The 27,346-nt window shown below is 40.5% G+C and overlaps 1 protein-coding gene across 1 annotated transcript in view; it reads right to left on the reverse strand.

The window, feature by feature from the left end:
- Window positions 1–3,029: 3,029 nt before the first annotated feature.
- The window catches only part of PPTC7 (protein phosphatase targeting COQ7), a gene marked incomplete at both ends in the record, with an annotated part of 36,409 nt that continues 12,092 nt past the window's right edge, over window positions 3,030–27,346 (reverse strand). The window contains 5 exons of the mRNA XM_079717410.1: window positions 3,030–3,088; window positions 4,194–4,323; window positions 5,867–5,990; window positions 9,216–9,410; window positions 15,408–15,591. Coding sequence (XP_079573536.1) covers window positions 3,030–3,088; window positions 4,194–4,323; window positions 5,867–5,990; window positions 9,216–9,410; window positions 15,408–15,591 — 692 coding nt within the window. The remainder of the gene's footprint in view (window positions 3,089–4,193; window positions 4,324–5,866; window positions 5,991–9,215; window positions 9,411–15,407; window positions 15,592–27,346) is intronic.

A 27,346-nucleotide genomic window follows, 5' to 3' on the forward strand; every position in this document is an offset into this window, starting at 1 on the left:
AAAATATTGATTTTTATAATACAGTATTGCTTTATAAATATAGATGGAAAAGCTATAAACTTTACTGGTCTTTGGTGCATCCAGAGAGGGATAAATAATTTGCCATTTGTAAATTAGAAATCCAAATTCTCTTTTGTTATAAAAGTCCACTACGTGAGGCAAATGTATCAATATGTGTGTTTATACTGCTTGATTTAAAATACAATTAACACATCAAGTTCAGAATTAGACCCACCAAGTGGTATATCTCAGGCACACCCCACAAAGACTTGGGTCCTGTGACATGGAAAATTCCAGTATGGGTACTACACAGCCTCTGACCACTGACAGTGGAAGGAGAGTTACTTGTTAAGCAGCACTCCAACAGACCCCCGCAGTCATAAAATTAAGTGCATAACACAAAAAGGGCAGGGGAAAAAAAGAAAATATTTTGTGTCCCAAATCTACAGGCCAGGTCTAAAGTCACTAGTTCCCCTGTGAAACTCAATTCTTGTCCCACTATTTTCAACATCCCTGGAACAAACACATTGTCAATTTCTAACGCTCATTTCTCAAAAAAGAGTAAGTTGATTAAATGAGTTGTGTAAAAAACCATCAATCTACCTTTATGAAGATTGTGTTTGGGGCTTCCCTGGTGGCGCAGTGGTTGAGAGTCCGCCTGCCGATGCAGGGCACACGGGTTCGTGCCCCGGTCCAGGAGGATCCCACATGCCGCGGAGCAGCTGGGCCCGTGAGCCATGGCCACTGAGCCTGCGCGTCCGTAGCCTGTGCTCCGCAACGGGAGAGGACACAACAGTGAGAGGCCCGTGTACCGCAAAAAAAAAAAGATTGTGTTTGATGGGTTTAGATGAGTGCAGAGAAAGCCAGTGACGTGACCAGCACTGCTCTTACCAGGAATTAAATGTATGCATTGGAAAATTAATACAAAATATATCCAGATCATAAGGCTCTATACCTCTGACCAGAAATAATTAAAAACCCAACAAAAGAACTGAAGTTGTCAGCCCAAGTGTAAATGTATTCCTTCCAACAAAACCCTTCTGGATGCAACTTTCTTTACTTTTTAAATACACAGAGACTGCAAACAGTTTGTGCAAAATAAATACCCCGCCACTTGCCACTCACGCTTCTGTGTTTTATCACAGCACGATGGAGTCTCATTATTTAAACAGAGTCTCTCTCCACCCCCCACCCCACCCCCCATCTCCGCTACCAAAGAATTCTGTTTTGTCAAGTTAGGGTAGTTAAGGCATTCTGACATGTAATTAAAGGTGATTCAAAATAGATATCTAACATTATGCCAATTTAGGAATAGTAGATAAATTACTGAACGGCTTACAAATGAATAACTCATTCTTATTATAAATGAAATGCCTGTTACAAGCATGATGCATTGAAATATAGTAATGACATGTACATGGTACATGTTAAACAATTTTAAATAAAACAAAAGCTTGACAGTTACTCAAATATACAGTACAAATTCACAAAACAAAATCTTTTAAAACAAGTTGAGGTAACCTCAAACATAAGTTTTAATGCAATAAACCAGGGAGTAAGTATCTCCTTTAGAGAAAGAGACTTTCTATATTCTCAAGTAGATTCTCATTAGGTTTAATTGCATTCTCATCTATACACCAATGTTACCTGACATATATAAAACATGGCTTTAATTTAAGGATTTCTAAGTATATATATTTTTCTACCACGAAGTTAATGAAGGAAAAAAACTGACCCAAAAATATATATCTTTACAGCAGTCGACTTGTACACAAACCTTAAAAATAAGTTTGAGTTTGCAGATAATGGAAAAACTGAATGTGGGGTAATTTTATAAGGAAACTATACACTGCAAGATGGCTATTCGGAAACTGTAAACATTAAGCTTGATTCAGAAACCCCTAAATTTCTGTGTAGGGCAAATGCAAATGTCATATCATCACTAGGAGTTTTCCTCGTGGACTCTTGTGCCGCTGCCCACAGTGTTCTTTCCACATGGACTCCCTGAATTTGGTACATGCTCTATAGAAAGCAAGGCTACTAACAACAGGTCTAAGAGTGAGACAAGGGGTATAGCGTGACCATCAAAGGCCAACAAAATTCAAAGTTAGAGCTGTTCCATTCTCAACCCATCAGGCCTGTGGGCCTAAAGCTCCCACACGGGGGCATCATATCAGACAGCTGGGAGGAATTTCAGCTGTAACATTAAATTTGTAGGCTTTGAGGAATTTTATAACCTTGAATAATATTTCCATTAAAAATTTTTGGTAAGGAGTCTCCCCAAACCCCTCTGCAGATCAGGCCACCAGCCTGTGATATGCAGTAATCAATAAACTGCTGAAACTTTCATCACAGGAGCACAATTAATCATCTTTTAAAAACCATGAAACATTTGCACATATAGAACTAAACTGAATTTTTCTTCCAACTTGTAACCAAAAAAAAGCCCCCTGGATCAAGATTTTGTAATCCAGAACAATGTTTTAGAGCAAGATTATAAGCCCCTGAAAAATAGAGGAGTTTATAATGAAAACATAAAGCCACACCCAATCATAACACAGACTGTATAGTACACGTGTAACATATCTTTTGATGAACAACGTATGTTTCTAGTAGATGTACCATAACATACAATTTGTGTTAGACTTTTAAAATCCCTTTAACATTCTAATTTTGAATTCACTTTACCAATATTACTCATTTTCAATACTTCAACCGTTTTTGAAAAGTAATAGACATTTTGGCTTTGAAAACCTCCATCCCATCATGGAAAGGACAATGTGAAGTGAAGGCCAATCTTCAAATCTTGATTCTCTTCAAATGTTGCTGGCAGATATGAGCTAGTGAATGACAGTAGTGGTTCTCAACAAAGATCTCAATGGGGTCTCAAAAAGACGGGCAAAAGGCTTACATCACTGGCCACTGAGATCAGTAGCAAAGAAACATGGTCCTGCCAGCAGGATCAGCACACACGGTAGGGGAGAATTTGGGATGATGAAAGGAGAGGCAGGAGTTGACACCTAGGTGAGTCAGTCTGTATACTCAGCCACTATTGAGAGAAGGACAGTGATGTCATCTGGCTTTCCACCTAAAATGAAAATGAAAACGTATTTATATATTTTAAAAGGAAAAGTCAATAAAAAATGTAAGCCTAAATAAATAAATACTAGGAAGCAAATACTGGCATTTCAGGCAGGTTTGGTTTGTCAATATACTCTGGCAGAAAAAAGGAAAAAAACCAGTTGATAAATAGTTAAAATGCACCAAGAAATTACATGTAATTTAACTGAAGCTTTAAAAAAAAAAACCTTCCCTGCTCCTTTACAACAGCTCTGTTAAAATGGCCACCACCATATCCTCTGTTTATAGCGATCACAATAACGACAAAATGTGGCTGAGATTAATTCTGCCTGACAAAAAAGTTACATGTTATACCCACAATCCTAATTTGGACAAACATATCCAATGTTTTGAAACTAGTAATAGTCTTGTATTCTAATCTGGCAATCAGCTATGGCATGTGCTTTTTTCTATTTGAATATTTCCTCGACAGCTAAGAAATGCTTTACATATCATAAGATTATACCAGCAAGAAACTGACCAACTCTACTAGTTCTGATATGCTAGCACCAACATGTCATCTGAGCTCCAAGACTGAGCTACTTGGCCTGCTTCCAAAGCTACATATCGCTCAGTAGATAGGAAGACTCTTTAGGCAAGGACAGTCTAACATTACTTCCATCTTCAAAACCTGCCATGGCAATTTGGCAGGCAAAGACTGTCAATGAGTCCCACAAAGCCAGAGGAAGGGAGAAGTGAAATGTCAGACTCGTGAAGGACAGAATGTTTAAACTGTTAGGAATGTCCAGGCCCTCCAGGCAGAGCTCGGAGGCTTTTGGGGCTCAGGTCCAAGCAGTGCAGTGGCAGCAATAAAGGGCTTCAGGTTCCACCTGCCTCTGCAGCCAATTAAATTCAGTTCTGAAGGGCACCTCTGTGGGGAACACATGATGACATGCACTTGCTCTGTCCTTCAGTGTTAGAGCCTGCTGACCTTGCTCCCAAAGGCTCACAGCTGGGAGAGGGTACCTCAGCAGTCTCACCCCAGTGCTGTAGTTTGCCTCACCCACAGCCCAGAATGCTCCCATCCTCTATGTCCCCAGTTAGTCCCTGTGACCTTCCTAAAGAATGCTTACCTCTCACATTCAATCCATTGTCACATGCAAACTGTGCAAAAGGTGACATATAATTTGGGTCATAGGCCAGCTCATGAGCTTGCTCAGCAATGCTTCTTGCCGTCTGTTGTATACTCTCATAATTTGAATTCTAATATGAAAACAAGAGGGAGTTATTTTTACCAGAATGCCTCACATGATTTCTGCACACAGTAAACATCACTTGCAAGCATCACTTTTTAAGACAATAACATTTATCTAATCATAGTTTCCACCATTTAAGTTTTATTCCAGTTAGAGAAGACAATGAAACATTATACCTCGACTAAAATGAATGAGATCACCAGTGCTGCCTGCATAAGATGTCAATTAGAAAGTCCTTTGCATGGACTTGGGTCCTGAAGTTTGAATTTTCTTTCTTTTTTTTTTTGGCCGCGCCATGTGGCATGTGGGATCTCAGTTCCCTGACCAGGGATCAAACCCACACCCCATGCAGTGGAAGCGTGGAGTCTTAACCACTGGACCATCAGGGAAGTCCCTTGAATTTTCATATTTGGGTTTTTTTTCTCAGTTGAAATTCTTAAGGCATTCTTGCTAAAATGGGATGGGGTTGAAAGGGCGGATTTTGATAGCACTTCGGGATGACCTCAAAAGTTTCCTTGCTTGGGAACGCACCCCTGGCCAAGCACAGTGTGCTCTCCAAGTAAGGGCTGCCAGTTGCCCTACTGAAAATCCCTCTCTATTCTGTATTCCTTCACCTTACTTTATTTTTCTTCTTCTTATTTACCACCACCATTATAGCTATTCTTTCTTTCTCTGTATTATCTGTCTTCCTCCACTAGAATGTAAGCTCCATAAGGGCAGGGAATGTGTCATTTCTGCTTGTCATTCTGTTACCACACAGAGCACAGTGCCAGCACGTGTAAGTGCCTGACCTTTACTAGGCCCCACAGACAAGGCGTGGTGCTAAGGGTTTCTAATGCACGGTCTTGGTATATCCTTACCAAAACCCTATAAAACAGGCCTTTTGTACCACTCCACCATTTTACAGGTGAGGAAAATATTGCTTAAAAAGTTTAGAAACTTACTCAAAGTCATAGTGGTTAGTGGTAAAAACATGAGAAAAGACTAATTTTCCCCAGAGTCAGTACTTTACAAAGCCAGGAGAATATGCAGACTGGTTTTCACTTCCTTCCACTCTCTGTATGGGCCAAATCTGAACAGTTTCGTTACTGATGACAGCTCAGATCACATCAAGGCCCCTAGCTGCCTGCTGCCCTTGGCTGCTGCCTTGGCTGGCTCTGGTATGATGATTTCCTATCTTTCCCAGCCTGAACACCTGCTGAGTTTGCTAGGAGAATAAAAAGTGAAAAAGACAACCAGCAACTAACACCATTAAATACAATTAAAATACCATTAAAAACACAAACAAGAAATCGCCCATCTGCACTTTTCCTACCTTTACCACCCTACTAAATAAAGGCTTGGATGAGAAGCCTCTTTTCCCCTCAAGTTCTCCAACTGTGAATATTTCCATCTACCATTGTTTGAAAGATTAGAACCATTTTTATTTTCCTAAATTCACAAAATAGTCCTTTCCAAAACTACAAAAAGAGATAATGCAATTGAATTAATAAAACTCAGCTGCCCAGAGAGGGTCACTGTTTCCAAAGGCCAACCTTTTAGTTAATTACCTTTAACTTTTTTAGCTCCTGAAGGATCATATAATCAGGCATGTTGTCAAAGAGTCCATCTGTCGCCGTCAGGATAATGTCTCCTAACTGGACATCAAAAGATGTGCTATCAGCGGCATCCGGGCTGTGACAAGGACAGCATAGGGACAAAGTTAACAGAGCCCTTTAGAGATAACTGTTAAAAGTTTCCAATGGGAATGATGCTACAATGTAATGAGGCTTTAAGGAAAACTTAATACATAGTAGCAGTCAATAATAAAAACCAGCATTCTGAAATTTCTAACCTTGAAAGAAATTAACTGAAAACTCTGATATAAATATTTCAAAAGCTTAACTAAAACTATCAAGTAAAACTGAGTTTGATGATTAGTCGCACATGGTTTAAAACACGGAAGGGTTCTTTTCTGAGTCAGACACTAAAATGCCTCTAAAATCCTGGTGGAAATGAGTCTTTGTTTCCTAACTCTTTAGAGCCAAATTCCATCCTCTCTTATTCACTTTCCACTCATCAGTTTCCCTGCAGGCTTGAATTTGGCTCTCAGGAGGCTGTGTTATAGTGGAATAACTGAGCACTATGGAGGAGAGCATGCAAATCCTATAAGAATTAACTCATATGAAATACCTGCAATGGTATTTCTTACTATAATACTAGTAATTACTAGTATATTACTAGTAATACCAAATTAGGATTACTAAGTCATACTTACTCTGGTAGAGTAAGGACTGTGTGTCTCCCAGGGCTTACAAAGTGCTCATCATGTACAGGTTACTTATTTATTAGTGTGCCTGGCACACAGTAGGTCTTCAAGTAATATCTAATGAATGGAAGAAACAAAGTAACTGACCCTCCAAATTGGGGAAAAACTCATTACTATATTGTTAATGAAGAGAAGAAGGTACTCTGTGTGTGTGTGTGTGTGTGTGTGTGTGTGAGAGAGAGAGAGATGCTTCTATATGCAGAGAATAAATCTGGCAGTGGCTGCCTCTGAGGACAGAATGTGTGGATGGGGTAGGGACAGAAGCTTGATTTTTCACTACATCTTTTTGTGTCAAACTTTTAAAAAGATATAAGAAAACAGATATAAGAACGGGGGGTGGGGGGAACCACAGGTGGGGAGAAGAGAAAATATATTCAAAGAGTTAATGGTTCCCTCAGAGGCTGGTTCTCAGCCATTTCCAAAGGCCAGCTCCACTGCTTCCAAGCCTCCAAGGTGAGGGAAAGGTGAGATATCTGATAATCTACCTTCACTTGTAATTAGGGAACAAGAGCCAGGAAAAAATTCATACACTGACCCAGAATGGAGGGGCCAGAACCAAAGCACCCTAAGCTTGATTAAAAACAAGAAAAAACTTGTGTAAGTGACATGTTATAAAATTTGCAAAGAGAAGACATAAAAACAAACAGCCCACCCATGCCTGCTGGGGATTTACGCAAAGCACACTGAGGATATTTCTAGTTCATCTTCTCTTGACTGAGGAAAGCAGCAGCACATCTAGAAGTTCTATGATGGGCTTTTGGCAAGGAACAAATTAGCTTTCGCTTACACAGTTATACAGTAAACATTTTGTAAGAACAGCTACTAAAGGAAATCTGTAAGTTAAGCTTAAAATAATATTTTATGGATAAGAGGGACTAATAACTAAGGAGATAACATGCAGCTGGGAAACAAAAAAGACCAAAAAATAAGAAAAATTCAAAAAGACTGTAAAACTGGTAGAAACCAGGTCGATTTCTTCTATGGAATAAAGAGAAACAATACAAGACATTTCACATTTGCTCAGTCTTTGGAAACTAATCAGATTCTAGAAGTTTAGATTAATGACCAGGTTGGCAAGGAAGTTCTATTTTATGCTGAGGTTTTTCTTTCCCCAGGAGTGTCCTTTGCTATTCTGTCTGTGAGAGACTCGCTGCCATTGGACAGATCGTCCTCTTCTCCCAACACTCCCACCCATGAGCTTGGTGTTCTGCCAGCTGCAGTTTTGCCCATTTTGATTGAACATACTGTGCTGCTGGAAACTTTTGACTACACCGAAACACGAGCTGAAATCACATGCTAGCATGCTGCCTCTGGGCTCCAGGGGAAGCAACCTCCACCTCACTGTCAGGCCAGGCCAAGTGCTGTCCTGACCACATTGTCCCAAAGATAGCGTGTGAGGTACAGCAGGGCCGCTCTAGCACTCAGAAGCCAAAACAACAAGGATCAAGTAAAGGGAAATTAAAGCACTGTTCTCCAAAAACTGTTAGCTGAACTTGACATCTACGAAGGCCTTGGGGTTCTGAGTTCTCCCCACTCCAACAGGGCTAATATTGATGTGCATTATAGCCAACTGAAGAAGGGCCTATAATCAAATTTTCTTCCAATTATGGTAATCTGCCTTAATCTGAAAGTAAAAAACTGCTTCCCTCTCTCTAGGAGTCAGCAATAGACTTCAGATGGGCAATACTGAGTACTTAATTATACAGTATGCTCATTCCAGTTTAAAAGATGGCAGTAATCATCATTTTATCTTAGTCTGGACTTAAGATTTGGCCCAATAAGAACTATTAAGTAGAGACAATAAGCACTTGCTAGAATGCTTCTACTTTTACAAAAGGTTCATTACCCATTTAACCACATTTATGAATTGCCAACAATGTTTGTGTCAAGCCCTATAAGGCTGTTAAAGGCAGTGAAGTCTGAGACTGTTTTAGTGTTACTCTGTACTCTGATCTTAGAAAAGATAAAACTGTGAAAGTTGATTCAAAAAAGTACTGATTTTCCTGGAAAGTTCTTGACAATTTAAAAATGAACTGAGAGAAGGTGTCAGAAGAAAAAAAGAACAGAACACGTCAAGAGCACCATCAGACCACCTCCGAGTCCATTTCCTGAAAGTTAACTTCGCCTGACAAGTTTTGTAGGGACTGCAAGTTCTATTTGATGCATATTATAGGAGGCCCCGAGAATCAGGAAGTTATTCTGATAAATAAAGCAGATGTCTGTTTGCATTCTTCCCTAATAATGTATGCAAAATCTTGTATAGGCAATGGCACAGACAAACAATGACTCATTTCTCCAACACAATTTAACAAATACAACTGTATGTACCATGTGGTCTCGGTATGAAAAACTGATATTCTATAAGCCTGAAATAGTATTTTCATAGTCTGGTCAAATTATCAGGTGTTTATCAGAATTCAACTTGGCTGAAATATCAAGTTCAAGCACAGTATCTTTCGATGTCAGACTAAAAGGTCCTTGTCAGACTAAAAGGTGCCTTCTTTTCTCACATGAGAATGGAAAATGCCTATCTCCAACACTGTAGTTAAGGGGAATGGGAAGGAACCTGTTGGTGAGAAAGGGGAGGTTACCTGTCACTCAAGACGACTCCCTCGGCTTCGGGGGGTGCGATTGAGAGCTGGAACGGAGTGTTGAAGTAATGCTGCTGTTCATCTGATCGGTGCACAACTTCACCACCTCTGACAACCAGAAAGCCTGAGTCGCCCAGGTTTGCTGTGTGCAAGCGGTGGCTAGTTCTGTCCAGCACCACGATGCAGGCAGTACTGCTACCTAGAAACAAAAATGATCTCCATTTATTTTCTCTTTCTAGGCTGTCTCTGCATACACATTTTTGTCATATCACCCCAAAGAGCAACATGCCATAATTTGAATCTCCTTTGCCTAAACAGGACCTTTCTTAGTTATGGCTCCATATCAATGTCCCTAGTAACCTGATCAGGATCAACATGACGGGGAAAGAAAACGGGATTTATACTATGCATAGTTAAGCGTGCCACTGATGATTTGGATTCTTCCACTTGCAGAGACAGGAAACAATAAAAATGGCTGGTATTTAACCACATTATTTCAATAGTGCTATAATCTATGTCAAATGCTCAAAAGGATGTTGTTGAGATATTAAGTTTTAATACTTAAAATGCCAGAAGGAGCATGTTACGTTTCCATGACATTTCTCATTAGTCACAGGCAGAAAGCCTTCTCTGTGAAATTCACTAACATTTAAGAAAAGGCACATAACTACAATTTTAAACAGAATTTCCATCTGCTGAGGTCATGAAGCACTTTTACTGCAGACTGACTCACTATGAAGTAACAAGACCAATTTTCCCAGGAAGCTTGTGGAATCAACCTGTTCACTTTACAGAGACTACCTGTTCAGAGAGAAGAGACCACATTCCAAGCAGAAGCTTCTGTGTACCTTTGCAGCACACAGCTCACATAACCCTCCCCAGACTGAGGCTGACAGTACAATTAGTGAAAGTGCTTTCAAGTGCTAAAATTTCAACCTACACCTACAGAAAAATGGCAAAATAGAAAAATGAGCAGTTCACCAAGAAATAAATGTAAATGGTCTATAAATATATTTCTAAAAAATGATCACTGCACTAGTGTAGGAAACATGGTCACTCTCATTTCACAGTGGTAAGAGAGTAGAACTAAATAACCTTTCTAAAGGACAATACTGCCCTGAAATATGTGCATATCCTTTGATCTAGCAATTCTACTGTGAGGATTTATCATAAGAAAATAATAAGAGATGCAAACAAGACTTAAGTACAAAAACACTGCATAAGATCACAAAGAACTGGTAACAACCTCAACATCTAAAATTAAGGGACTGGGGACTTCCCTGTTGTCAGAGTGGTTAGAATCCGCCTGCCAATTCAGGGGACACGGGTTCAAGCCCTGGTCCGGGAAGATCCCACATGCCGCGGAGCAACTAAGCCTGTGCGCTACAACTACTGAGCCTGCGCTCTAGAGCCCATGAGCCACAATTACTGAGCCTGCCTGCCACAACTACTGAAACCCACGTGCCTAGAGCCCATGCTCCACAACAAGAAAAGCCCACGCACCACAACGAAGAGTAGCCCCCCGCTCACTGCAACTAGAGAAAGCCCGTGCGCAGCAACGAAGACCCAATGCAGCCAAAAATAAATAAATTAAATAAATAAATTAAAAAAAATAAAATTGGGTTTCCTTGGTGGCGCAGTGGTTGAGAGTCCGCCTGCCGATGCAGGGGACATGGGTTCGTGCCCCGGTCTGGGAAGATTCCACATGCCGCGGAGCGGCTGGGCCCATGAGCCATGGCTGCTGAGCCTGCGCGTCCGGAGCCTGTGCTCCACAACGGGAGAGGCCACAACAGTGAGAGGCCTGCACACCGCAAAAAAAAAAATAAATAAATAAAATAAAATAAAATTAAGGGATTGATTATTTTACAGTTCATCCATACAATGGAAAGCTATGCACTATCACATAATACTTAGGAGTACAGACTCTGTCGTCAGCCTGCCTGAATCTGAATGCTAGCTCTGCCACTTACTAGCTGTGTGACCTGGGGCAAATTATGTAACCTGTCTGTGCCTCAGTTTGTTCATCTATAAAAATAGGGGTAACAGTAACTACCTCACAGAGTTGTTTGTAAGGAAAAAATTAGTTAAATCATGTCAAACACTTACAACACATAATAAGTGTTAGCTACTTGATAGCCACTAAAATTGTGTGAGAAAAATATATCTGAAAATGAAAGATAGTTTAAGTGAAACAAGTGACTATAAGCTAGTATTGAAGTTTCCTTAAAAGAAAGTGATAGCAAATATAAAGAACTGTACATCAAAAATAATGAAATTCTGGGCTTCCCTGGTGGCGCAGTGGTTGAGAATCTGCCTGCCAATGCAGGGGACACAGGTTCAATCCCTGATCCGGGAAGATCCCACATGCTGCGGGGCAACTAAGCCCGTGCACCACAACTACTGAGCCTGTGCTCTAGAGCCTGTGAGCCACAACTACTGAGTCCGCATGCTGTAACTACTGAAGCCTGCGTGCCTAGAGCCTGTGCTCCGCAACAAGAGAAGCCACTGCAATGAGAAGCCCATGCACTGCAATGAAGAGTAGCTCCTGCTCACCGCAACTAGAGAAAGCCTGCGTGCAGCAACGAAGACCCAATGCAGCCAAAAATAAATAAATAAATTTATTTTAAAAAAAATAGTGAAATTTACTGTAATTCTTTTTTTTTTTTTGCGATACGCGGGCCTCTCACTGTTGTGGCCTCTCCCGTTGCGGAGCACAGGCTCCGGACACGCAGGCTCAGCGGCCATGGCTCACGGGCCTAGCCGCTCCACGGCATGTGGGATCTTCCAGGACCGGGGCATGAACCCGCGTCCCCTGCATCGGCAGGCGGACTCTCAACCATTGCGCCACAAGGGAAGCCCTGTAATTCTTTTTTTTAAAAAAGCACAATATGTAGGCAAAGGCTAACCTGCTAAAATGATAATTAAAAGGCAAAAAGAAACAAAATAAACAGGCTGTGGAACCAGCTGTGTTAAATCCCAGTGCTCTATGATTTTCTAGCCACATGACATGACCGTGGGCAAACCACTTATTCTCTCTAGGCCTCAGTTTCTTCCTAACAAAATGAGGAACAAAAATGCCTACAAATCTACCTCACTGGAGCTATTGTGAGCACACAGTAGATTCAATTCCTGTTGTTATTATTCTATGGGCAAAGAAAAAAAGTCAGGGAGTATAATCACTAAAAAATTAAGTTTTCTTAGTGGATTATAGGTAATTTAATTTTTGTTATTAATTTTTCCTTAGTGAAAATGTGTAACTTAATTTAAAAACACTTAAATATAAGCATTTGTGTCACTGTAATGTTCAGAAATTCTGTTTCCTTGTTATCTACAGTATATGCATGGGTACAAACTTGACACTTTAATGCTAAGCTATCTAGTCCCTACCCATTAATTGTCAAAGAAAAGAAAAACATTGGTATTGTAACTAACTGGCCATGCTGTCAGAGAACCTACTCCATAGCTTGTATTAGAGCTAAAATCACCAATTACCCTTCCTTCCTAACTCAATGCACAAAAACTCCAATCATTTACGTCATTAATAGAATCACCACACAAAAGATCTTCTGAAAGCTGATGGGATTAATTTAACTGAGAACAAAAAAATGACAGATGAGTAGCACAGCCTTGAAAATTGTGCTGCAGGAAGGACTCACATTGACTCATTATTACTCACTGACAAATCCAGGCTATCATTTTGCTACCCTTGTGGCAGTAACCCACTGCGTTAGAATCAAAATGGTCCTCGTGAGCGATAGACAGAGCTTTAATATGCAAAGCAGCACCAACGAAGGGAAGCTCAGCCTTACAGAATCGTCTGGGCTCACAGTGTGTAAACTCCTCTGCCTCTTCACATTACTGATGCGTACAGTGGCTCAGGCCCTGGTAGCCTAATACTGGGAGAAGAGCTCACCATTCTTACGTGTTTGGAGAGGAACAAACTGGCAAAGAAGAAAAGAGTGCTAAGAACAACAGTGTTGAATGTTCCGACGACTGAGCAATCCAGACAGGTCCCTGGGCAAATCCCTCACGCTAACATGGAAGTATTTTTATCACCTGGCCCTTGTTCTGTAAACTACCACTAAGCCTTTTGTGCAGCAAACCAAGAAAGGGATAACCTTACTGGGATTAACCCCTCAAATTCTTAAGATATGTTGGCTTCATAAGACCTAAATCCACTTAAGGGTTTCTGAGGAAATAATATGTCAACAATTAGCCTGTGATGCCAACCCAGATCTAAAAGCAGCTAGAAATTCTCAAGAAATAAGTGGTTACAGCTATCAGCTTGCCCTTTATATTGGAATTATGTTATAGGCTTTTAAGCCATGGCAGAATTTTTAAAAAAGGATCACCTAATCTTATAAAATTATTACTTGCAATTATGGCTGAGGTTCAGTAAAACTCAGCAGCCTGTCTTTGCCAAAATATACTTGAGTTTTAGTTACACATAGGTTAGAGATGTGTAGATAAGGTAAGAGAGAAGTGTATATGTGTCAAACATGGTAACGAAGGATTATTTCAACGTGTCTTTTAGGAGAAAGAGGTAGTCATAATATTCAGTGCAAGAAAAACTCTTATATGTCCTTAAATTTATTTTATTAAGCTCTCCCAGTTACATGAAGGTGCATAGGGAAAAAAGTAGGAACAAGGAAGAAATGCAGCAGAAAACAGAGCTTTCAAAGTACAAAATCAGGATAGTTGTTACAGGTTTTAACAGGTTATTCCAAGTCACAGTAATTTAGTAAATGCACTGTGGGGTGCAGGGTGGGGTGGTGTTGGCAGAAGACTCAGGCCCCTGGTCCCTGTCTACAGGTTCTTTTGTTAGATGGCACCCTGCAATGTTCTCTTTTCCCTCAACATGTTTCTGAGTATTGCAAGAAGCTTTAAGTCATTGCTTTTCATAAAAAAGATTTATCCAGTTGACATAGGAAATAAGGGGTCGGAGGTTAAGTGGTTTGCCCAAAGTCATACAGCAAGTTTACAGAGATGAAATAGAATCTAGGATGTTTTACGTATCAGGCAAGCTCAAGATTGCATGCCCAAAACAGCAGATTAAGACAAACCAGTATATTGAAACTTCTAGACAAGATTTCTCTTCAGTTAGGAGAACAAGCTAGTTAATCACAGCACAGAGAAGACAGAAGATGGTAGCATGATCAAAAGTACCCCTTCTTACAAAGGTTTTAAATTGAAGGCAAAATTCTACAACATGGAGATCTCCATTAACATTGAACATTGAGGGCTGATTTTAAATGTGCATGGTGATTGGGAGGGACGCCTTCTAGTAACCAGAAAGATGCTGGCAGTTAGCAGAAACTTAATAACACCCTTTCTGAGAGCCTGCTTAGAAGGCTTGGGTAAGTTCCCAAGAAACCATTTAACAAACAAATGTAGAAGCTTAGCCAAAGGATGCTCCATTAGCATACCAGAAAACAAACACTGGGTATTCGTAAATTTTCTAATACAAGAGTAACAGGGATCTACACAGACTAAATGTTAACTGCTAGTAGCTGGGGAGCCAATTTGCAACCTGAACTCCTCACAGGTAATCAACTGAGTTTTACATGCTGGACCTAGCCTCTTTTTTCCTCCCTGGGAGAGAATCACTATCCCAATTATACAACCACTTGCTTTTCTTTCTTCTTTTATATTTTAGAATCCCTAAACAATATAGTTTTACTTGTTTATGTTTCTGAATTGGAAATATATGGAATCAGACTGTTAGGTGATATTCTGCAATGTCCTCTTTTCCCTCAACATGTTCCTGAGTACTGCATGCAACCTTAACTCGTCCCTTTTCAAAATGCGTTTTTCTACCATAAATGGGCTTTTAGGTTGTTCCCAGTTTTCTGCTATTATAAATAATGTTAGTATGAACATTCTTGTACCTATCTTTTGATACACAGATGTGCAAGAGTTTCTCTAGTCTAGGGTAAAGACCCAGAAGTGGAACTACTAGGGCATACTATCTGCTCATGTTTAACTTTATTCTGTTATTCTAAATTGTTTTCCAAAGTGGTTGTATCTATTTCAAGCAGTATTATGTATTCTGGTGTTGCCCACAGCTTCTCCATCAAATTGCTTAATAGGAAGAGCCTCAGAAAAAGAGCTGGGCTGGTAAGTGATTTTCTTGGTTTTGTTGTTAACCATCTCCTGGGCTTCTTTAGAGAGGAAAACACATAGGATATCTACTTACCAAGCAAAGGTACTTTATTTTGCAGCAACTCACAGTAGCTTGTGGTGAGGATTCCAATGGGATTACTTGGGACGAACCGTCCTTCTTTCACTAACCGTTCACATGTCCGCATTAAAGTCCCTGAGAACTGAGACGGATCAACTCCATAGTCTCTCCATCCTCCTACACCATCTGCGACCCCTAAAAAAGAAATTTACATTCAAAGGATATTCTTACCAACATCTCAGGAATTCTTACCCCTGTTTTCCTAATACTAATTTTACTACATACTAGTACATCTATTTACCCTGAAATTCAGAATAAAAAGTGCTCAGGTTTAATGTATTATACACTAATACTCCCTAAGCCACATTCTCTACTTAGAATCTGATCTTTCATATATTGATGAATAAACACGTGAGCTACCACAGGGTGGCATTGCCTCCCAGCCAAGAGTTCGATTTCAGCAGGATTTTCATCTTTGTACAGAAATATTTGTTATTAATCTTTGTTGTATTTTATAGGAATGAAAATGGATTTTTTTTTTTTTTTTTTTTTTTTTTTTTTTTTGCGGTACGCGGGCCTCTCACTATTGTGGCCTCTCCCGTTGCGGAGCACAGGCTCCGGACGCGCAGGCTTAGTGGCCGTGGCTCACAGGTCCAGCCGCTCCGCGGCATGTGGGATCCTCCTGGACCGGGGCACGAACCCGTGTCCCCTGCATCGGCAGGTAGACTCTCAACCACTGCGCCACCAGGGAAGCCCGAAAATGGATTTTTTAAAAAAAGTGCTGATGTTAGTAAGAATACAACTGAGCCAGAGCTGTCCATCATTAAGAATACCAAAAGCGGGCTTCCCTGGTGGCGAAGTGGTTAAGAATCCACCTGCCAATGCAGGGGACATGGGTTCGAGCCCTGGTCCAGGAAGATCCCACATGCCACGGAGCAACTGGACCCGTGCACCACAACTACTGAGCCTGTGCTCCAGAGCCCGTGAGCCACAACTGCTGAGCCTGTGTGCCACAACTCCTGAAGCCCACATGCCTAGAGCCCGTGCTCCACAACAAGAGAAGCCACTGCAATGAGAAGCCTGCATACTGCAACAAAGAGTGGCCCCTGCTCGCCGCAACCAGAAAAGCCCGCATGCAGCAACGAAGACCCAGAGCAGCCAAAAATAAAATAGATAAAATAAATAAATTAAAATTAAAAAAAAAAAAAAGAATACCAAAAGCAGCAAACTTTTAACTTCAAGTATTGGTCAATAACTGTGAAAGAGAGAACAAAATTAAGAATACACCCCACCCCCTTTCCTCCTCCCTCTGAGACAACCTCTATCCTGTACAGGGCCGCACTGCCCAGTATAACAGCCACTACCACACGTGGCTAGCGAGCACTAGAAATGGGGCTGATGCAAACTGCGAAGTGCTCTAAGTATAAAACACACACTTGATTTTTGAAAACTTGTTAGTATGAAAAAAAGGGTAAAGTAGCTCATTAATTTTTATATTAATTGCATGTTGAACTAATATTTTGGATATAATGTGCTAAAGAGAATACATTATTAAAATTAATGTGACCTGTTTCTTTTTATTTTCAATTAATGTGAATATTAGGAAATTTAAAATGACATGTGTGGCTCACATTATATTTCTATTAAACAGCACTGGTATAGAGATTTTTCACGGGTCCATAGAGCTGTTGATGAGTTCACAGTCTGCCTAAGACTCCTTTATCGAGAGGAAACTAGTGCTCAAGAAAAATTAGACATCAAAGTCAACACCATACCATCTCCTATTCAATCCCTTGCAGCACCAAACTAGTTGTTCAACATTAAAATCAATTTCTAAATTCAACAGTCTACTAAATTCAAAAACTGTGAGGTTGTTTATTTGAAATTCAAACTAAACTAAAATTCAAACTAAAATGTCAGATATATACATTATTAAAATTTTAAGTGACCACAAATGAAGCTTTCTGGAATGGCCTATAAGAAATATAGTTGTTTTCAAAATAAAAGATCCGTGAGGGCTTCCCTGGTGGTGCAGTGGTTGGGAGTCCGCCTGCCGATGCAGGGGACGTGGGTTCGTGCCCCGGTCTGGGAGGATCCCACATGCCGCGGAGCAGCTGGGCCCGTGGGCCATGGCCGCTGGGCCTGCGCGTCCGGAGCCTGTGCTCCACAACGGGAGAGGCCACAGCAGTGAGAGGTCCGCATACAGCAAAAAAAAAAAAAAAAAGATCCGTGAACAAATGAGAGAGTTAAGCTTTTTACTTCATACTGTTCTGTATTATTAAAATTTTATTTTTATAATGAGCATGTACTGATTTTATAATAAAAATATTAATTAGGGAATTTATAATTTTTAAGGCTATCTGAGCATGAAACATCCTCCTCTCATACACATTTACATTTTTTTCTTCCAGTTTTATTGATATAATTGACCTACAGCACTGTAAAAGTTTAAGGTGTACAGCATAATGATTTGACTTACATACATCATGAAGTGATACCACAGTAAGTTTAGTGAACATCATCTCACGTAGACAGAAAATTAAAGAAATAGAAAAAAATTTTTTCCTTGTGATGAGAACTCTTAGGATTTGCTCTCAACAACTTTCATATACAACACACAGCAGTGTTAATTGTATTTATCATGTTGTACATTACATTCCTAGTACTTATTTATCTTATAACTGGAAGTTTGTTCCTTTTGACTGCCTTCATCCAATTCCCCTTCCCATATTTCTGCCTCTGGTAACCACAAACCTGATTTCTTTTTCTATGAGTTTGTTTTTAAATATAATTGACCTATATTTACATTTTTTGTACATTCAACTTTCACACACACTTCAAAGAACATATTTGGTGCAAAAGTAGGAAAGTGCTTATATGTATCCCTGAAAAACTGGCTTAACATGAAATGAACACATTAAACTATTTTTCTGGTGATGGCACTTATCAAGCAGAAATGGAACACATCCTGAAAAAATAAGAAACAGAATTGGAAGACAGTAAAGAGGTTGACAAATAACTTACCACTATTGGAGAAGCAACTTTCCTCACCTTTTGTGACCAACCAACAGGCAAAATTTCACTTTTTTTTTTTTTGGCCATGCTGCGCGCGCGCGGCATGTGGGATCTTAGTTCCCAGACCAGGGAATGAACCCATGCCCCCTGCAGTGGAAGCTCGGAGTCTTAACCACCGGACCGCCAGGGAAGTCCCAAGGCAAAATTTCACTTTAGGGCAATTCCAAATTAGTTGGTTAGATGATATGATGTCTGCGATTTGTTTCAAAATATTGGGGGGGGAGTGACAAAAGAGTAGATGAAACAAGACTGGCCATGAATGGATAATTGAAGTTGAATAATGAGAGGTACATTCATCCCTCTACCTTGATGTATATTTGAAATTTTCCATTATATAAAATTTAAATAGTAATAATGATAAGAAAAAGATCCTTCTGCCTGCTGTGTGGAGAGCAAAAGCAGAAAAGGGAATGAATCAGGAGACTGTCTCAGTAGCTCAGTTGTGAAATGGTGGCAGTGCAGTTAGAGTGCAGGGATTTGGGATCCAGTGAAACAAAAGGACTCACAGGTACACTGAATGGGGTACAGTGAGGGTGGGGGAAAGAGAAGCATCAGGGATGACTGAGGTCTACCCTCCCAGGAAGAAGTATCATTTTTTGGTGCTTTTCAAGCAGCTGTAAGAATATCTAGACATTCTTACAAAAATTTAAGGTAGTTTAATAGGAACTTCTTTTGAATTCTTACGTCACCAGGGATAAGATTTTACCATGATTTAAATGCAACAATTTGTGTTAAAACACAGAATGCAATTATAGTCCTTGCAACTCCATCTGATGAATCATTCATTCTTCTCAAACTACTGTTTGCTTGAGGAAAGAATTTCTTAACCAGTTTCTGATCTAAGAGCCACAATTAACTTTAAATACAGACTGGTTTCATCTACAAATGCCCTTCATAAGAAAACCATTAAAACCTGAGATAATGTTGAGAGTTGATCCTGGCACTCACTAAATAATCTGTCAGCAGGTTATAGAGTCTGACCTGGCACAGCCCTTCAACATTAATCAGATTTCTCCCAGAATAGAGGTAATGTTTCAGGCACCTGTGTGCTTTTATATGGGAAAAAGAACACAGGCAAAACTCCATTGGCCAAGTCTCTTTAGGGGGAAAAAGAGATTCAAAAAGCATATAGGGCTTCCCTGGTGGCGCAGTGGTTGAGAGTCTGCCTGCCGATGCAGGGGACACGGGTTCATGCCCCGGTCCGGGAAGATCCCACATGCCGCGGAGTGGCTAGGTCTGTGAGCCATGGCCGCTGAGCCAGCGCGTCTGGAGCCTGTGCTCCGCAACGGGAGAGGCCACGACAGTGAGAGGCCCGCGTACCGCGCAAAAAAAAAAAGCATATAAACTTTTCAATAAAGCTGTGTGAAAAAAGTCTTAGTATACATACATAATTTACTTACAAAGAACAAGTTATATAACAGGAAGAGTTATATTTGGGATTAGAACCAGGCTAAAGCCAGAATAACCTACATTTGAAACCTAGTTTAATTCATATTAGGCAGTTATTTCTATAAGAAAATGATTATTTCCTCTCTTGCATAAGCAAAAGCTTCAACCCACAGAGAGAACACCTTTTAAACAGTGGAACTGATCCAGATATAAAGGGAAATTTCATTCAGAGGTAAAGAAAACAACTGTTAAAGGAGAGATTCCTTCAGATCTTGAAGATATCAAACAACAATGGATAAGAATATCCCTAAGAGCAAATGGAGGCTACAGTGAATACTAGGAAACAGAAGCTGAGGGAGACATATCCTGCCTCCGGGAAGCTCACCTTCTAGTGGGCAGCCAGACTACTCACTCATGGGATCTAGACAAACGGCTCTCACAAATGCTGCTACAGAAGAGTCAAGAGCAAGTGGTTAATGCTTATGGGGCACTGCGAGAATGGAGCAAGCTTTCATTAGGAAGTGGCATTCAGATCTGGCCCTGGAAGGTAAGTCAGATTTCCTCAGGCAGGGAAGAGTAATTAAAGGAAAAGAACGGCAAATTAGGTGTGGGTGGGGATTGGGTGAGTGGGGAGAAGTTGAAATACGCAGGGCAGGGGCTGAAGCTGTGGGGTGCCCAAAATTGCAGTCCAAGAACTTTAAGCTTTATGCTATAGACCTGTGTTGTCCAATACAGGAGCCACTAGCCACATGTGGCTATTCAGTTTGAAATGTGGCTAGCATGGATTGAGATGTGCTGTTAAATGTAAAATACACTCTGGATTCCAAAAACGTAGTACCCCCGAGATTGTAAGATGTCTTAGTTTCATGTTGAACATACATTTTAGATATATTGGGTTAAATAACTATATTAATTGAAATTAACATAATCTGTTTCATTTTACTTTTTTAAATGTGGCTACTAGAAAATTTAAGATTACATATATAGTTTACAGTATATTTCTACTGAAGAGCACTGCTCTAGACAATAAAAAGTCACAAGGTTTCTGGGTAGAAGTGATATAATCCAATCTATATTTTAGAAAAATAATCCTGACAGCAGTGGACAGAACGGGTTCAGAGAGGTAAGAGGTCAGGCATCAGCTGGAAGATTTTAGGTTAGAGGTAATGAGAAAAGTAGAATAGACAATCACTGGAAACAAAAAGTATATAAAGACAAGACGGCTCTCCATCAATACATTTTATATCAATAGGTTTCTGGATTTCAGGAATGCATATTGATTAGATGATTCCCCAGTTAGGAGGGGGTGAAAATGCCTTTAGAAGATACTGACTTCTGTCTCAGGTATGCTGAGTTTCAGGCACCGGTAGGGAATTTTTGTGGAAATGTTCTGTATGAAGTCAGGAACTAAGAGTCTGCACTGGGGAAGGCAATCAGGGCCAGTTCTTTGACAAAGGTCCAGTACTGACACCACAGGATGGACTGGATGCTCAGAGAGTATAGAGTAAAAAGTTTAAGGACTTAAGGGGGATCTTATCTTAGGAACGAGAATTCCTGGCCAAACAGCTCACTTGCGATTTGCATCTTACTTTAGGCATCAAATTACAAACACAGATATAACTGATTAAGTTTAGGAAACAGCCAAGTAATCCAATTTGTCAGAATGATATAATTTCTTTAGCGGTGAAGAGAGGTGAAGTTGAAAAGGTGGACTGAACTGGAAAGGCCTTGAATGCCAAGATAAAGAGTTTGCATCAATATAGAAGCTATTTCATTTAACTCACTGTAATCATCTTATGTCTCCATTAATAACATTCTGTCAGCGCACGTCTAGCTTAAGTGTTTCCTTTGACCTAAAATCCAATTAAAACCATTATTAGATTAAGATAATGGTTACATATCTGAAATAGCCAAGCAAAAAGCTGAGAAGAGACTATAGGGCACAGAAAATTCCTTTAGTTGTACCATTTACAACTGAAAATGTCAAGTTTTATGAAGTGGGAAATAGTCAACTAGAAAATATTTATATTTATGATTTTTATAAAATATTTTGCTAAGTTTTCTGTAGATTGCTTTTCTAAAGTAAAGAGTTAAGAGAGAAGGAGAAAGAGTAATTCTGGTGTTATCTCCCATCATTTAAATATATCTTTTTATAGGAAGAAAATTCTTAAAGTAACAGACAATTTTCATTTTTCCAATTAATACATTTTTGTCTTTGCCTTAGTTATAATCATATAAAAACAAAACTTTGATGTACTTGAAAAAAATCACTTAGCTTGTTATTAACGCAAAATTTTACTTAATAGCTTTATTCTAACCAGAAAATTCAAGGAAAAAAGATTTGGTAAGTAAGCTGAAATTGTGGAAACTTAAAAATCCTCCTTCCAACTGCATTCAGCCACCTAACTGTGTAGCTGGCAGAAGGCTCACCTTGAAAAAGATTTTGAACTAAGCGATCATCAGCCTGAGTCTCTCCATCATTATCCATTATCAGCGGTCAGCATGAGGCTGCCGTTCTTCTTAAACTCTTCTTACTACACTCATCTTCAGATTGACATGCAATTAGTTACAAGACATTTTCCAGAAGAAAGTGATACCCAAAAAATAAATACTAAATTTCAATTTTAATATAAGCATCAGTGAAGAAAAGTAGGTAATTTGATTTTATCCAATAGCTCTGGCAGAATTTCAAATACTAAGTAGTACCCAAAGGTAATAGAGCTTTATTCCTTGCATCTTTGATGATCTCGAGGCATTTTACATTGAGCCTCATACTCTCCCTAATGAAGTAAGACGGTTCTACAGGGATTGTTTTTCCATCAGTGAAACACATCTCCTATCTACTAGGATGGGTACCTGATAGTGAACTGAAACTCCAGAGGAGAAATTGAGTAAGAATCTGGCTGGATCACAAGAGTTGAATAATAAAAGCAGCAGGAGACCCTCTGTACTCAAGGGATAAGGATATCTGGTTTTACACTTTCTGCCGCGAGCACTCATCTGACGGGGAACTGGTTAGGCAGTATCTATTGCAGTGCTACAGCCGGCTTCTTTTCAGATGCCAAGGCTCTTCTTCAAATACTATAGTCTAGTGGTCTCAAAGCCAACCTTATTTGTCTAGGGGCATCACAACATGAAGCATTATAACTAGAGAAAAATGAGATCAGAGTATAAACTCAATTTCTATCAAATGGAACAGATCACACTTGTATCAACAATTCTGAAGCCTCAACTATTTGGGCATTAAAAACACTCCCTTGTGATTCAGGACTGTGAAATGCTTCTGCAAACAATTATCCCAAAGGGAACAAAAAGAAGGATTACTGGAAAAATGTATTCAAAAGTTGATTAATTCAGAAAAGTACAATTTGCTTTGACTAACACTCCTTTCAGTTCTCTAGAGGTGAAATTATATAGATTATCACATTCTTCCTGCTTTAACAAGTGATATATTCCCTTTGCAAGAAGTTTCCCCAAAATAACCACTATGCATTAGTCACAATGAAACCTGCATCTTCTAATTCTCCAGATACCAAGTCTACGTCAAGAACTCAAGATCTTGGGCTTCCCTGGTGGTACAGTGGTTCGGAATCTACCTGCCGATGTGGGGGACATGGGTTCAAGCCCTGGTCCGGGATAATCCCACATGCCACGGAGCAACAAAGCCCATGTGCCACAACTGCTGAGCCTGCGCTCTAGAGCCCGCGAGCCACAACTACTGAAGCCTGCATGCCTAGAGCCCGTGCTCAGCAACAAGAGAAGCCACCGCAATGAGAGGCCCACCCACCACAATGAAGAGTAGTCCCCACTCGCCGCAACTAGAGAAAGCCCGTGGACAGCAACAAAGACACAATGCAGCCAAAAATAAATAAATAAAATAAACATTAAAAAAAAGAACTCAAGATCTCTAAGCAGAACAGCTAACAAAGCTGAGGCAATAAAGCTGAAAGGATGGAAGAAAGGTTCAACCCTATGACAAAATGTATAAAAAGGGACACTTATAAGCAAAACTCAAATCCTGCTCAAGAAATAGTACTGTCCAGGGCTTCCCTAGTGGTACAGTGGTTAAGAATCCGCCTGCCAATGCAGGGGACACGGGTTCAAGCCCTGGCCCGGGAAGATCCCACATGCCGCAGAACAACTAAGCCCGTGAGCCACAACTACTGAGCCTGCGCTCTAGAGCCCGCACGCCACAACTACTGAGCCCACGTGCTGCAACTACCAAAGCCCATGCGCCTAGAGCCCGTGCTCTGCAACAAAAGAAGCCACTGCAATGAGAAGTCCACGAGCCACAACGAAGACGAGCCCCCGCTCGCCGCAACTACAGAATGCCGGCGTGCAGCAGCAACGAAGACTCAACGCAGCCAAAAATAAATAAATAAAAGAAATAGTACTGTCCAGGACAGTTAACAAAACTCAAATACGGACTCAAATCAGGAATAAATGTTTTATTTTATGTTTTAGAATTCTAAACAAAATAACTATTCCTTTCTAGCTTAGTAAACCTGAAACTACTTAATAATTAATCAAATTAAAATGTACACACATACATATACACATTTAAACCCACTGTCCAGAATACTTCATTAATTAGAGATGGTAATCTCCAGACTACTCTGGGTAGTAGAAGACGATTAGGAAATGATAGTGTGAAGGCAAAGAAGCTCAAAGTCAACCTTTTTAAAAGAAAAATGGTCTTCCTCTAACTTCCTCTAGCTCTTCTGTTTAAATACCAAATATTTAATGTGGAATGATGTGTTTTGACTTAACTGTGGCTGAGGACCTTGGGTATCTTATAACGTTGAAGGTTAAGTCACAGATAAAGGTCACTTCACTCCTTTCTGAGCTGCAACAGTATCTTCCTCAAATGCTAAATGCTGTCAGCAATGCTTTCTAGGAGGAAGCAACAGACAAATCATCTGGGGGGCTTACACTTATTTTAAGATATGAACAGTAGAGACAGGGACCTTAGTGTGTTACAGAATTAAGGCCTTCTATTAAAGCTGAGGCTTCTGTTAGTTTTTAGATATTAGAAAATGTTACACAATGCCTAATAATTTAACGTTTAAATAAGAAAGTAACAGCAATTAAAGTCCAACTATCTGATGTGTATCTACTTGTACTGGCCCTGTAGGCTAAGAGAAAATTTTTCCTTCTATTTATAAGATTAGATCTAGAATTCCAGTCTTAAAGGTTAACCTAATATTTACAACAATTAAGCCATATACCCTGACCTAACCCCAAAGAGGATACTATTTTACCCCGTTTTCTCCACCCCTCTATAAAAATAAGAGCTGCTTTTTACTAAAATACCACCCTCTGGGAGAGGTGGAGTCACATGCAACCCTGGCACAAAAGCTTTTTTTTAAAAAGTGAGAACATAATTCTTTTGAATAAGCCTGCCAAGTTAAGGTCTTCCCTGGTGGCACAGCGGTTGAGAATCCACCTGCCAATGCAGGGGACACGGCTTCGATCCCTGGTCCGGGAAGATCCCATATGCCGCGGAGCAACTAAGCCCATGCGCCACAATTACTGATCCTGTGCTCTAGAGCCTGTGAGCCACAACTACTGAGCCTGCGCGCCTAGAGCCTGTGCTCCACAACGAGAAGCCACCACAATGAGAAGCCCACGCACCGCAACGAAGAGTAGCCCCCGCTCACCGCAACAAGAGAAAGCCCGCGTGCAGCAATGAAGGCCCAACACAGCCAAAAATAAATTTAAAAAATAAAAAAGCTTACCAAGAACTGACCCTTAATTTCTGAAAATTAATTATATTTTCCCTATATATTGTTCAACTAAATAATGACCTTTGAGGGGGTAGAACAGGCAATTTTTTTTTTTTTAAGATTTATTTATTTATTTGGCTGAGTTGGGTCTTCGTTGCTGTGCGCCGGCTTTCTAGATGCGGCAAGCGGGGGCTACTCTTTGTTGTGGTGCGTGGGCTTCTCATCGCGGTGGCTTCTCTTGTTGCGGAACACGGGCTCTAGGCGTGCCGGCTTCAGTAGTTGTGGCACGCAGGCTCAGTAGTTGTGGCTCGCGGGCCCTAGAGCGCAGGCTCAGTAGTTGTGGCCCACAGGCTTAGTTGCTCCGCAGCATGTGGGATCTTCCCGAACCAGGTCTCGAACCCAGGTCTCCTGCGTTGGCAGGCGTATTCTTAACCACTGCGCCACCAGGGAAGTCCTTTTCTTCTTTTTATTTTCCACACTTCCCCATTTTTCCAGTAATGAGTACATGTTGCCTTTATGGGAGAGATGATAAACTATATGAATTCAGTTAAGAATCGCATTTTACACTTACAGTCAATATTAAAGTTAGTCAACACATTTTATTGAACATCTCCTATATGAAAGACACTGTGGTGAAAGGGAGCCAAAGGGATTTACATATAATAAAAGATTTCCCGCCCAGAGGAACTTAAAATCAAGTGGTAGTGACGGGGGAGGCGGGGAATTGGAGCAGCTTAAGATAAATGGCTGTAATAAAACAAAATAAACATGTACCACTAAAGCCAAAAGCAAGGAAGATCAGATTACATCTAGCTAAAGGAATCAGAAAAGCATTCATGGAGAAGTGTCTGATTTGAGCCTGGAAGGATGAAAATACCGAGTTGTGGGGGAGGAGGAGGCTAAGGAGAGAGGCATTTTGGGCAGTTCCCTGCGATTTCGACTAATATGGATAAAGTACAAGTAATAAAGGCGGAGGTTACAGCTCTAAGAGCAGAGAAACCTCACCTCTAGGTAAATGCCTATCACACCCCAGCCACGAACCTCTCACCAGCAATTAGCCGAAACAATGCACTGCAGGAGTTAAGGTATTTAGGAGGTCCCCCAGAAGCAAAGGGCTGGCCTGAGGCCACCAAAGTTCCTGTGGCCTACTGACTTGTTCAACAGGCTCGCTAAGGCCTTTATTTGCTTTAATTAAGGGGCTTTGCTCAATTATTAGCCTAGGAATAGTTATAACTAAATAGTACTCAGACTCAGCAAAGACCCAGTAAAACAAAGTTTTAAACAATCATTTCTGACTTAAAAGGCAGTGTACACACACTGGGCAAGGCTTTGGAGTCAGATCTGGGTTCAAATTCCAGCTCCAGGATTAGGATGAGGTGTACTAAGGGTGTCTTGGGTAGCTCTCTGAGCCTCATTATGTTCACCTGTAAATGGGAATAAAATCATGAACATCACAGTGCTGGTGTGAGGAACACGGATAATGGTGTTAAAGAGTGCCTCGTCACAGTGCTCAGCTCACGGCCAACATGTAATAAATGAGAGTTATGTCTCTCTTAAGGCCAGGGCTTCCCTGGTGGCACAGTGGTTAAGAATCCACCTGCCAATGCAAGGGACACTGGTTCGAGCCCTGGTCCGGGAAGATCCCACATGCCGTGGAGCAACTAAGCCTGTGCGCCACAACTACTGAGCCCACGTGCCACAACTACTGAAGGCTATGTGCCTAGAGCCCATGCTCTGCAACAAGAGAAGCCACCACAATA

Source organism: Hyperoodon ampullatus, assembly GCF_949752795.1.
Source record: "Hyperoodon ampullatus genome assembly, chromosome: 13".
NCBI classification, from domain to species: Eukaryota; Metazoa; Chordata; class Mammalia; order Artiodactyla; family Ziphiidae; genus Hyperoodon; species Hyperoodon ampullatus.